This window comes from Dermacentor variabilis, chromosome 3, assembly GCF_050947875.1.
Source record: "Dermacentor variabilis isolate Ectoservices chromosome 3, ASM5094787v1, whole genome shotgun sequence".
Lineage (NCBI taxonomy): Eukaryota > Metazoa > Arthropoda > Arachnida > Ixodida > Ixodidae > Dermacentor > Dermacentor variabilis.
In genome coordinates this window covers 234,323,126-234,336,173 of record NC_134570.1, presented here as the reverse complement: position 1 = coordinate 234,336,173, position 13,048 = coordinate 234,323,126, and the positions used below count along the sequence as shown (strand labels likewise).

The window sequence follows — 13,048 nt, the reverse complement described above, 5'->3', positions numbered from 1 at the left end:
GTGTCAACGCCTACGGGCAACAGCGTGCGCTGGAGAAATGCTGCTGCATGTGCTGTTGCTCTGCATCCAGTGCCGAGCTACGCAAAATCTCGCAAAGTGATCGCATCTCCGAAAGCAATTGACCAAGAATACTGCGCTACGGCAGTACTGCCAGTGCTGGTCGACGCATGCGGCACACTTTGTCCGGTCGGCAATGCGGTTCTATATCCTTGAGCAAAGCAATTTGGACAGTAAAGTTTTGTTCTGCGATGCACTACGCAGCTGTGCTGTCTCTTTTTGCAACAACGAAACTCTAGCGAAAGCAAATTTTTTCACGTTCCCCGCTGATTTTGTTACTGCGAGGTTCAACTGTACTTTCACTTTCCCGAGGTTTCGCAAACCCATCTAAGTATACAGCCGACAGAGCTTAGCACAGTGCCAGAAATGCAGACGTGTTCAGCCCTTCAATACAATATTAATTCAAAAACTTAAGAATACAACAGCCCAAGTTACGCACATGATCCGGCGAATAACAACCAAGACAAGAGGCATGGGGGAGGCGGACACGCTTCGGCTTGTCCAAGCCTTCGTCGGGTCTCGAATAACTTACGCTATCCCATACGCACTACTCAACGAAACGGAACTCAAGAAAATCAACACAATGATCAGAAAGGCATATAAGCAGGCGATGGGCCTGCCAATCAGTACGTCCACAACGCCTACTACGACTAGGTGTGCACAACACAGCCGAGGAGCTGATCAAGGCACATTTATCCAGTCAGCGAACAAGGCTGGCGGTTACGGAAGCAGGGAGGTCCATTCTCTTACGCCTGGGGCTCTCTGCCCCTCTGAGCCATCCACCGCCTCAGACTGTAAGCTTACCCGATGCTATCCGGAGAAACATCACCGTACGTCCTCTACCTCGCAATATGCACCCAATGCACCACGCAGAGCGAAGGGAGGCCCGCGCCCTGGCCGTACACAAGCGATACGGGACTTTACCCTCTACAGCCTACACGGACGCGGCTTCTTACTCCAGATGCGCAGCCACAACAGCCGCCGTAGTCGTCAACACAGAACATCGGAGCAGCATTTCGCTCACACGAAACAATCCCCTCCAAGCCGAGGAAGCGGCCATAGCCCTCGCGCTCTCCCAAACAGAGGTTGAAGTCATAGTGACCGACTCCCAACAGGCGTGCCGCAACTTTGCTAGCAGCAAAATTCATACCACTACGCTCCGGATCATCAATCAAAAGCCGCCAACGAGATCAGTCATGATCACCTGGGCGCCAGCTCATCAAGGCATTCCTGGCAACAAGGTCGCCAACCACGTGGCTCGAGATCTGACCCACCGAGCCGACGCCGAGGAATCTGAACCCGAGTGCATGCACCCTCTAGTCTCTTACCAAGACATCACACAACACTAGAAGCTAACCCGAAGAACATATGCACCCCTACACAAGTCACTACCTAGAGAGCAGGAGCGATTCCTCCAAGCTCTACAGGTTAATACATTCCCCTACCCAACCAGAAATCACCTCATAGACCCTACACAATTCTCTCCGCAATGCCGCTTCTGCGCAGAGCCTGGGTCCCTCAGGCACATAGTAGGGGGTTGCAGAGCGGCACCATTAAATCCTCCGAACCCTTACCCCACTAACGAGCTTTGGGAGAGAGCCTTGGCCAGCTCCGACCTCAAGGATCAGCAATGGCTGATTGTGAGGACCCAGGACGCGGCCCGAGCTCAAGGCATTCTGGAATGAGGACGCCTCTCCAAAGCTGCATTCACCCAATAAAAATGTTTATTCTCTCTCTCTCTCAGCCCTGCAAAGCGAAACTATCTGATCCACCGCTTTCTCGTGGCCCCGCATCTCCACTGTGTGAGCGCGCCAGCTCGGCTTGGCCGGCTCGTGCCAGTTTCACACAATCTCGGAGGTCATGTACCGTGCTGTGTCGGCACAGCACGGCGCAGCACAGTGAAATAGAAATGGAGGCACTGGTCTTTAGCACACCGCCCGCAAGCATCATCTATATGTGGCGAGGCAGAGCTATGAGTCCAAGACTGCAATCTCAGAGGGTATGCCCCACGCCTAGCTTCACCAGCTACGTGCTGCAGCAAGAGAGAGGTGCGATAAGATAGGAAAGAAGTGCTGGTTGTGGGCGGCCATTATGCACATGGCTATACGCAATGGCGAGGAAAACTAGTGTCACTCAGCAGAGTAAATACTGCACTAAGATTCTCGTTTTCCAGTAAACTCAGTTGTAAGTCTGCGCTCATCTGTTCCCTTTCTTACCTGGTGTCCACCTTGTACCAATGTACCTTGTAAGTGTGTTCGCCAACCTTGATACTCACTATGTGTCATCCTATTATGTGGGGTACAATTTTTACAATTTTAAAAACATGTGCTGGTGCACCTTTAGGACATAAAATGGCACACATTAAGTCACGAAGGATGTTTGGCGCCCACCTGATCTCTTCGGCAATGAGTCGCTGAGTCTCAGGGTCAAAGGGGTCGGCGTTCATCATGCGGATGCGCTGCCTGTCCCTGTCAGACTTCTCCTTCTGCTGCTCCCGAAGCACCCGCGTGAACAGGTCTGCACGACAGCCATCAAGAATACAATAGCACTGAGGAGACTCACTCACACCAGACAAGGTCTTCATCCCAAGTAGGCATGCAATCTAGGGCGACAGGCCTACTGAACAAAGTGAAGTTTCAGTACAGTAATTAGGTGGGTACAGGATGCATAACATTCTGCATTACTTAACCACTGTACTTCCGAATAAACTTTAGTTGCAAATCAGCACTCATTTTGTCTTCTTCTACCTTGTTGCTTGCGCTATTTACTTTCATGTAAGTGAAGTTTTATTTTCAAAGAAACTTGTACTGACAGCGCACAGCACATGTGCACTTGCAAAAGCAACGCGGAACCAACGAGGAAACAACTGTGCTCACCACGGCCATCTCGAGCAATCGTAGCGGACTCTGCTCGTTTGCTCAATTTTAACACTCACATCTTTCTGGGAAAATGCACACAAAAAATGACATGAACGTTAGATTTGAGCCTGAAGCTAAAACTGCACTAGTGACAAGCTACCATAGTTGGAAGGGGTGTGCGAATAGTGATCGAATCGAATAGTGCCAGAAGCAAATCGAATGAAATATGGAATAGTTTTCAAATAATGAATAACTTATTACAATTATGATAAGCCGATGTTCCAATCCAAGTATTGTTAAAGTTAGCAAGTTTCTGTCATTACATGGTACACTATGAAGCACTGTTTGTTTAAAAGCACATGCAGCATTAGGAGAAAACATGTTTCTTCACATACACAGGGCTCTTCAGAGAGTGCAAATGATCGCTGTAGAGAGACCCGCCATAGTTGCTTTGGTGTTGTGCTGCTAAGCATGAGGTCACGGGATCCAATCCCGGCCACCGTGGCCGCATTTTGATGGGGGCGAAATGCAAAAACATCTGTGAACTGTGGGTACACATTAGAGAACTTAAGATGGTCAAAGCTAATCCGGAGTACCCCACTAAGGTGTGTCTCATAATCGTATCTTGGATTTGGCACATAAAATTAGACAACTTGATCTTTTTTATTGCTGTACAGCCTGAAAAGCATGGCTACCTAAGCGACATAGCCTGCTCTACTACAGAAGTTTATATGTTTTATGCGAAGCATATTAACGTAGGTTTCGGGCCTTCGCGCGACGCCCGGCGGTGGCCACCATTGACCCTGAAGTGGGGTCACGTGACATGACGTCACGTGATGACATCACACAGGCTGCAGATGGGGCCTCATATCGCGCCGTCGGTCGCCTCCCGGCAGCGGCCACCATTGACCTTCAAGTGACCTTCAAGTAGGTCACGTGACATGACGTCTAGTGATGACGTCACACCGGCTGCAGATGGGGCCTCATATCGCGCCGTCGGTCGCCTCCCAGCGGTGGCCACCATTGACCCTGAAGTGAGATCACATGATGTGATGTCACGTGATGACGTCACACCGGCTGCAGATGGGGCCTCATATCGCGCCGTCGGACGTCGCCCGGCGGAGGCCTCCACGCTTCGGTTCGCGTTGTCGCGCGCGACGCGGCAGCGGCGCCACCATCGCTGCATCACGTGATATGTGACGTCACGCCAGGGATGAAGCGGCACGCGCCCGCCGTCGCGTCAGTCTCTGTGCCCGCAACCGCGCCAGCGTCTTTGCGCCGGGCGTGTATGCGGTCAAGATGCCTCCAAACGCTAAGGATACGCTAAGGTTAAGCCCAGTGGATGCTTCGCATCCACTGGGCTTAACCTTGATAAGCCTTCAATTTTTATGCCTATACTATGCTCGCAAGAGTGAAAACTTACCATGCTTTTCCTGAAGTTTTATGCTTATTTGGGCCCAATTGATGCTTCTAAATATTTGAATAGTATTAAAAAAATATTCGCATTTACAAGTAGTCACTATTCGATTCAAAGACCGAATCGAACAGGACAATATTTGATTCATTATTTAGAAGTTTTGAATATTTGCGCACCCCTAGTCATTGGCATTAGTAACTTCTATAAGCCAATCCAAGCCATACATCATGGCACATGTAGCAGCAGTAGCTTTGTGTGCTCTCAGTAATTTCGTCAGGTTATCACAGTCTGCAAGGTGCAACAGTATCTAAAATGCCAAAGAAGGCAGCAAAGATCAGATGCTTGGGGCTGTTGACAGTGATAAGGAGGTCTATGATGGGGACAACTGGTGATGCACGGTCCACTGTAGATAGAACGCAGGAAATTTTGCTTTTCCAAATGATAAAAAATGGCCATGAAACATGAAAATTTTAGTGATCTGTCATGTCTAAAATGGTTTCACTAAAGTTTAAAACAGGAGCTTCCAATCACCTTTTGTAACTCGCATGTAGTATAACATTGTTCCATCTACTCTTTAAGGCTGCCCTCTCTGTAAAGCCTGACCGGCCTTGATAGAAATGAAATGAAATTAAAAACTAGAAAGTTAAGAATCCCAAGGGTACTGCTGCAATGATATCTGGATAACATTTCTTCTTGGTCACCCTATTGGCTAATCAAGGTTAACGTAACGAAGTGCAAGAGCATGTGTACCTTGCGTCATTCAAATGACCCTAACCTAGTAGTATATGTTCTCAATACTTTGCCACTGATAGGCGTCACTTCATATAAGTACCTTGGTTTTCAAATAACAGAAGACATTTCATGGAATTTACAAGTAGAATTTATATCTAACAACGCTAATTGCATGCTGGGGTTCTTACAACGTAGTTTTGCATCTGCCACTGTCCTGGAAAAGTTATTTTTATGCAAAGCACTAATGCAACCTAAGCTCGAATGTTCCACATCGGACCCTAGGCGTGCTTCCCTGAAGCACATTCTTTGAGTCAATTCAGAACTGCACCGCCCATTTCATTTTGTCCAACGATTCTCGTCAGTCTTGTTAATAAAATTTATTACAGTAATCCCGACCTTAAAGGACCCTTCACCAGGTCTGGCCATTTTGAGCTGACAAGTGCAGAGTATACATTGCGCAATAAGAATCGTGCTTGCAAAGTATTACATCGGTACGCGCCACAGAAAGATCTGAAACTTCAATCCGAACGCCGTTTCCCTCTTCACTCACGGCTGCCACACTCCAAGCCGGACAGTGACATAATGGTGCCCCTGCACCTACGTTATCGTGTCTGCCGTGTGACGTCACTCGTGGTGACACGTGACTTCAAGAATTACTCAAGACAACATCTGTTATCTGTGTGATCTGTTGCTTGAATTGACAAACTGAAGTTTAGAGAAATAATAAAAACACAAAGGGAATGCCTGCACGTTTTTTGTTTTACTTCGCACCGAAGCAAGAGAGATGTACTTCCGCTTCGTCTGCTTGTTCCCACGGTCATGCGGTCACGTGCGCAGGTACTGAAACTATGCCATTTTCTACCGTGTTTCAGCGCGTGATCATAATCTACGATCCGCTTGTTCTGCCCCAGTATTCGTGTAGCACTGAATTATACCACTAATCATGTTTCCTTGTGCACAGCGCGCAAAATCGTGCACTGCGCGAACAAGACAACAGCTCGCATGCGACGCTGAAAAAAAAAAAAAAGAAGGCGCCTGCATCATGCGATCCTCGAGGTCTGGCATGGGAGAACGCAGGGAAGAAATTTCGCTTGTGTAGGCTAGACGGAGCGAGTGGAGAGAGCGTCTTGCTTCGCAGTGAAGCCCGCCTGCTGAAATCATGGGTTCGCGACACTGAAATATTTCTGCACAATGCGTTGGCGGGCTAGTTGGTGCGAATCCATGAATACTTTGTTTAGCGCAAAACGACAGGCACAAGAAAGACGACAGGACAAGGCGCCTTGTCCTGTCGTCTTTCTTGTGCCTGTCGTTTTGCGCTAAACAAAGTATTCATTAAATATTTCTATCTTCGCTATTAATGAGCAGATTTGAAAAATTTTTGCAGCAGAACACTCCCTAGAGGACACGTAATACGTGGTTATGCATTCCACCGTATAATCGAAATTTGCCATTGGGCCTGGTGAGGGGCCCTTTATGGACCAACTCCTGCTCTGTCCGTCTTACATTTCATCTGGCATTGACCATCAGTCTAAGGTTAGAGTGCTAATTTGCCGCTCAAGTGCTTACCTCAACTCCTTCACCCAGTGTACCAGTACAGAATGGAACCCCCTCCCTGCCTCCACCGCTGCTGCTGTCACTGACGGTACCAAGCTTAAGAACATATGCCACAACCATATCATGTCCTCCCACTGCTCTCTGTAATGCCCTGTAGCCCTTGACAGTATTGACAATAAATAAATAAATATTGCATGTATAATTTCTTTCAGTGTAAAAATCGAAGTGTATATTACAATCAAATGCATTGCAGTTATCATATTTATCCTTGAAAATCAAGTGTGAGTTGAATTTGAGTAAAGATACTTACTGGCTTCAACTCAATTGCAATCAAAAGAATGGACAAGAAAAGAATACAGCATCAACGAGGACTGGAAGGCGCCACCCGGACTAGTCTAATGAAACACTGCACTTTTGGGAAAGCTGTCATTCCTACACGGTGACATAGTTTCAGTTTACTTATACGTTACATGCCCCCCCCCCCCCCCTTGCACCACAGTTTCTTGCATACCTTAATCACAAATCTAATTCACACCTTTCTTCTGAAAAAAAATAGATCCGAAAATTGACTTTGCATTAATCGTATATAAACCAAAACCACATTGGCTGTGTTCGCAACATCCTATCACCATAGCCATCAGACGCAGCATTTTTACCATCACCAGATGGTGGGAGAGTGTGTTTTCTTGACGGTAGCTGTGGGTTCATTTTGTGCATGACTACAACCACTTTGTCAATCAAGTGATAGAGAAATGTGCAGAATATAACCAACCCTTATATATAGCTTTCATTGATTACGAGAAAGCGTTTGATTCAGTCGAAACCTCAGCAGTCATGGAGGCATTACGGAATCAGGGTGTAGATGAGCCATATGTAAAAATACTGGAAGATATCTATAGCGGCTCCACAGCCACCGTAGTCCTCCGCAAAGAAAGTAACAAAATCCCTATAAAGAAAGGCGTCAGACAGGGAGATACGATATCTCCAATGCTATTCACAGCATGTTTACAGGAGGTATTCAGAGGCCTGGAGTGGGAAGAATTGGGGATAAAAGTTGATGGAGAATACCTTAGCAACTTGCGATTCGCTGATGATATTGCCTTGCTTAGTAACTCAGGAGACCAATTGCAATGCATGCTCACTGACCTGGAGAGGCAAAGCAGAAGGGTGGGTCTGAAAATTAATTTGCAGAAAACTAAAGTATTGTTTAACAGTCTCGGAAGAGAACAGCAGTTTACGATAGGTAGCGAAGCACTGGAAGTGGTAAGGGAATACATCTACTTAGGGCAGGTAGTGACCACGGATCCGGATCATGAGACTGAAATAACCAGAAGAATAAGAATGGGCTGGAGTGCGTTTGGCAGGCATTCTCAAATCATGAACAGCAGGTTACCACTATCCCTCAAAAGGAAAGTGTATAACAGATGTGTGTTACCAGTACTCACATATGGGGCAGAAACCTGGAGGCTTACGAAAAGGGTTCTGCTGAAATTGAGGACAACGCAACGAGCTATAGAAAGAAGAATGATGGGTGTAACATTAAGGGATAAGAAAAGAGCAGATTGGGTGAGGCAACAAACGCGGGTAAACGACATCTTAGTTGAAATCAAGAAAAAGAAATGGGCATGGGCAGGACATGTAATGAGGAGGGAAGATAACCGATGGTCATTAAGGGTTACGGACTGGATTCCAAGGGAAGGGAAGCGTAGCAGGGGGCGGCAGAAAGTTAGGTGGGCGGATGAAATTAAGACGTTTGCAGGGACAACATGGCCACAATTAGTACATGACCGGGGCAGTTGGAGAAGTATGGGAGAGGCCTTTGCCCTGCAGTGGGCGTAACTAGGCTGATGATGATGATGATGATGACAACCACTTTCAGAGTTGTATTTATTTATTTTATTTTATTTATTGATACTGCAATCCCGGTATCGGGATTATAGCAGGGTGGGAAAAAGAATTAAGCACTTTCACAAAAATGGCAAAATGTAAACAAAAGCAATAAGGGTGCAGGTTGAAGCTCTGCAGCCAGCATCAGGAATACATTTGAACAAGATGTCAAACAGTAAAAAATAAAATACACAATAGAACAGTAAAGTGATGAAATGCAGTAACACAGACTAGGCAATATGTTGAGCGAATAACGTCAGTGACGGTTGCAACACTTCATTGTTAGTGAGGTTATTCCAATCGGTAATAGTTCGTGGAAGAAATGAGTATTTAAAACAGTTATTATGGATGCGAAAAGGAGTTAAATTTAGCTGATGTCGTCGTCGGGTCGCATACCCAGACGGAAAATGAACTAAATGGATACTATCATGGATAAAGAGATACTATCACTTCCACGAGACTTCGCACAACTATGCACCAGATGCATCCACATATACAGCCACCGGCGTTTCTGGCGCTGTGCCAAGCTCACGATCTACTCAGAGTGCCAGGAACACTCTCTCATACTTCGGCAAGTACAATGGAGAGTCATGTACAATCTAATGAAGATGAGATTTTACGTGGTGACTGAGAGTAGCATCTATAAAATTGATTGCTTGACAATACTGCCTTGTGTTCCTGGTATCTGCAGCCAATGAAATGCAAATGGCGATGGCAATGCACTGCTTTCGTTATAAAAGCTCTCTTAAAGAAAGTTTCCCTTCCGTGAAAGGTAAATTCTGCATGTCTTGTTTTTTCTGATCATGATTGTGGAGACATGCTATATTTTTTTTTTCATAAATCGGGTGCATGATACATTCAGGTTGAGTTTTATTTTCTTACTTTAAGCCCACAAAAATTGGGTTCATGCTAGATTTTGGGATGTGTTAGTATCTTGCACATATGCTACGAGGTACAGATGCTACGAAGTACAGGGAAATCTAACGGCACTGTCCCTGTGAACTTAATGGTGCTGAGGAACTGGGGGAACACTGGGATGTGAAAAAGGTTACTTGTCTTGAATGCAGGCTGGTCTAGAACAAGTTCGCAGCAGTGCACATAAAACTTACTGGGAATAAAAACTTTGCAACTTCTCCCGTAATACATCTAGCATTTATGTTTGCTCAGACTTACAGTAGGAGGTAAATGAAGACAATGTAAATATACAGTTGAAACCAATACAGCACCAATCGCAGGATTTCCTCTTTCTTTAACTTGATGACACCCACTGGTGATAACTGTACATGTTCAACTATGCCTTCAAATGAGCATTATGTCTATAACAAATTCTTGTGTAATAATGTAGCATTAACATCATTTTGCTCCCTATTGTATTGAAGACTAAGCCAGTGACGCTGATGGAACATTTCATGCATGTAGCAAGGTCCCTGAATACTTAGGCCTTCATCCCATCACTGCCCTCCTCTAGAGTTTGCCCTTTCAATCCCCTTTCTACTTCACAAATCGGCTAGCCAATAAAAGGGTTCAAAAGGCTGAATGGCCCAATTTCAAACCTTCGCAGCACTTGCTAATCATTTGATGATCACAAGTGAAAAGAGCACTGCAGAAGGAAACAAGCAGGATAGAAGGAGAAGGAAGTACACAGGGACCTCACATGCAGCAGCACCGCTCATCTGCTATATAATACAGTGGCCACGTCAACATTGATGTGCACAAACTTTTAAACAGCAGCTACTATGTCACAACTTGGTACACAGCTGACAATGTACACAGCTGACAATTCATTTACTTCATCAGAAGGAGCATGCATTAGCTTTTAAAATGTAATTCCCATTTGGAAATTTGTTAAGTCGTTGCCATTTCAAAACTTCACTACCATGGGCTAAAACTATACTAATTTGAGATAAACCAATTAATATGGCAACAAAAGCTACTCCCTTTGCCTGCTGCCATTGCATTTGTTGACTATGATACGCACAAGCAAAGGCAAGCAAAATAAAGTGAAAGATAAAACGCCGTTGGTTGGCACACAAATGCTGACTCACAACCAAAGCTTATTAAATGCACACAAGCAAACACATGCACACACATTAAACCAGTGGTAAAGATAACAAAAACATTTATTAAAAAATTTAATCACTCTTTTATGCAGTGCTCCTAATGGCTGACTGATCATTTCTTAAATAAAGTGAAAATGTGCAAGTTAACCTCCTGAACTGCACGGTAGGTTACGAGGGCTTGAGACCAATTCTGAGCAATCGTTAACATGCCAGGCTCACAAGTGTTCATTCCACCTCGACCAAAACTGGGAACAACTGGCTGCAATGACCTCGTGTTCAGCAGCAGAAAGCAGCGGGTGACCAGCATGTTCTTTCATATGTTCAATTATTATTTACAATGACCACACAAAGTGAGAAATAAGTGAGGCACTTGACACAAGCAACAGTAGAGCTCGGTCAGCCAGTGGTGGCGCTGCACATCAGAGATTTCATTCTGAAATTCACGTGCAGCTGTGACTTGGCACCTGTGTTGCCGCTTTGCTGTCCCAGTGCATGCTCCCACTTTCAAGCACCGACAAGCGAAGCCGCCCGACCTCCCCGCGCCTGGCGCAGAGCGCGCACTCTCACCGAGGTCGCCCGACAGCAGGGCATCGGCGAGCTGTGGGTTGTTGTGCTTCAGCAGGGCAAGCTGGTCGGGGCTTTTGAGGATCATGTCTCGGATGAAGGCCGGCTCCTCTTCCTCTGCCCCACGTGGGCCCAGGCTCATGTCCGTCCCTGGTTGGGAGGGGGAGTGGGGTCACTCGGCTTGCGACAAACAAAATCAGTGCAGCCCCTTCGCTAGTGACAACTATGAGGGGCGCTCGTAATGTTCACAATATCTGCACCATAAATTTGGAACAGCTGTACACGACAGCCCCCACAATGGCTGCACGCCTCTCAAGCTTTAGCAGAACATTAAATGCAGAAAGCAGATCACCGATCGTTCAACCAACTTTCCTGACAGACGCTGCAATTTTTATTTTGATGCTTTAGTGGTGTTCCACATAACTATAGAGAGCATAATTATTATATTCCACTAAAGCTAGAGAGACATGCATTCATTTCAATCCCTATCATGCAAGACTCTTCCAATTCCAAATTTATAGCACTGATAACACAAACTTCACGAATGCCCTTTCAAAGCACTCCTGTTGCATTTTCTGCCAGCCATACTGCAAAAAAAAAAAAAAAAAAAGCAGGCTACGGTAGACGCTTGTCTCACTGCCCCTTGATACTTTTGTGTCACTGTGCCACTTCCTTTTGAAGCAGCCACCGTCCAGCTTGCTCCAGCTGTGCCTGCCCAGCCCACACGCACTCTGCTAAGAGAAAAAACGGACAGATGGACCAGAGCACTGTGGTTCTGCAAGCCACCAGCAACAAAATGTTGATTTTATTTCACAAACCAGACAGTAATAAAAAACAAAAACAGAAAGAACAATATTTTATGGAAGGCACTTTTTCTCTTGTGGCTACATTCTTTTTATTCTCGTTTGTTCAATCATGTGCTCACAGTTACTGTTGGCCAATACAACAATGTATTTCAGAACCAAAAGAAGTGGAACCTCTCATCACAAGTTTGTTTTCATTCTGTTGAGGTTTTAGCATAGCTACGCGTGGCCGGCTTACTTCTTGTTAATATTTATGCCTTGGTCCAACACCAAAACTGTTCCATAGAGCAACACTTTCATGGAAAAGGTTAATCAGAAGAAAGCACTTTTCACAAAATTTTTCTGCGTTGCGCAGAAGATATGAAATTTCAATGAATTCTGGCTATTTGATGTGCCTTTTTCTAGTATGCCCAAAAAAATATTTGGCAGGCAGTTCAAACCCCTTCACATGCTGCAAGAGGTGTAGCAGAAGGCTTCATGCTGTCATTGTTATCTCTAGCACTACCATTATTCGTTTGTTCTTTTTTAATTTAGAAATGTATGGATTTGCATTCTTTTAGGTTTGATGCCTGCCATGTTTCCAATAACAACAACTTCACTATGTTGACTTCTCAAATATGGTTTGAAAACAGTGTCCGGGGCTCTGCCCAGCCATTCCACCAGAACATTAGTCAAAAGCAGTGGTAGTGACTGCTGCTGACCTACATGGCAGTTCGCAAGAGAAATGCATGGCACATGGTGTAATCAGCTTGCTTTGTTGTCCATTTAATGTGTTTACAGTTCAATTAAATTTCTTTTTTATGGTGCATACATTTACTTGGCACGTCTTCTTTCCTGCACATGTGTTACCTGCAAACGCACAATGGCTCACTTGCTGTCAGACTTCACGGGGCCAGGGCCTCGTCAGGCTGCAGCGTTGCGGCTTTTCCTTCGATGCCTCCATGTTTATCATGGAGAAATAAAAGTTTAATAGTTTATCTTAAGTCACTCTAAGTATTCTTTGGACACTCGATCTTCATTTGTCAGTAAAATCTCCAATAGCAGAGAAAATAAAGGCCGAAACATCACATCTTGAAAACTTCACTCCTTGATATTAGCAATGGTTACAGACCCATC

At 45.4% G+C, this 13,048-nt stretch overlaps 1 protein-coding gene across 4 annotated transcripts in view; it reads right to left on the bottom strand.

The window, feature by feature from the left end:
* Positions 1 to 13,048, bottom strand: part of rngo (DNA damage inducible 1 homolog rngo) — a 172,492-nt gene that overhangs the window by 146,427 nt on the left and 13,017 nt on the right. For 2 of the 4 annotated variants that reach the window (XM_075686990.1, XM_075686993.1), the window contains 2 exons: positions 11,133 to 11,279; positions 2,448 to 2,574 (listed from right to left, as the gene is read on the bottom strand). In XM_075686990.1, the coding sequence (XP_075543105.1) occupies positions 2,448 to 2,574; positions 11,133 to 11,279 (274 nt within the window). The remainder of the gene's footprint in view (positions 1 to 2,447; positions 2,575 to 11,132; positions 11,280 to 13,048) is intronic. The other 2 variants (XM_075686994.1, XM_075686995.1) reach the window with 1 other exon arrangement.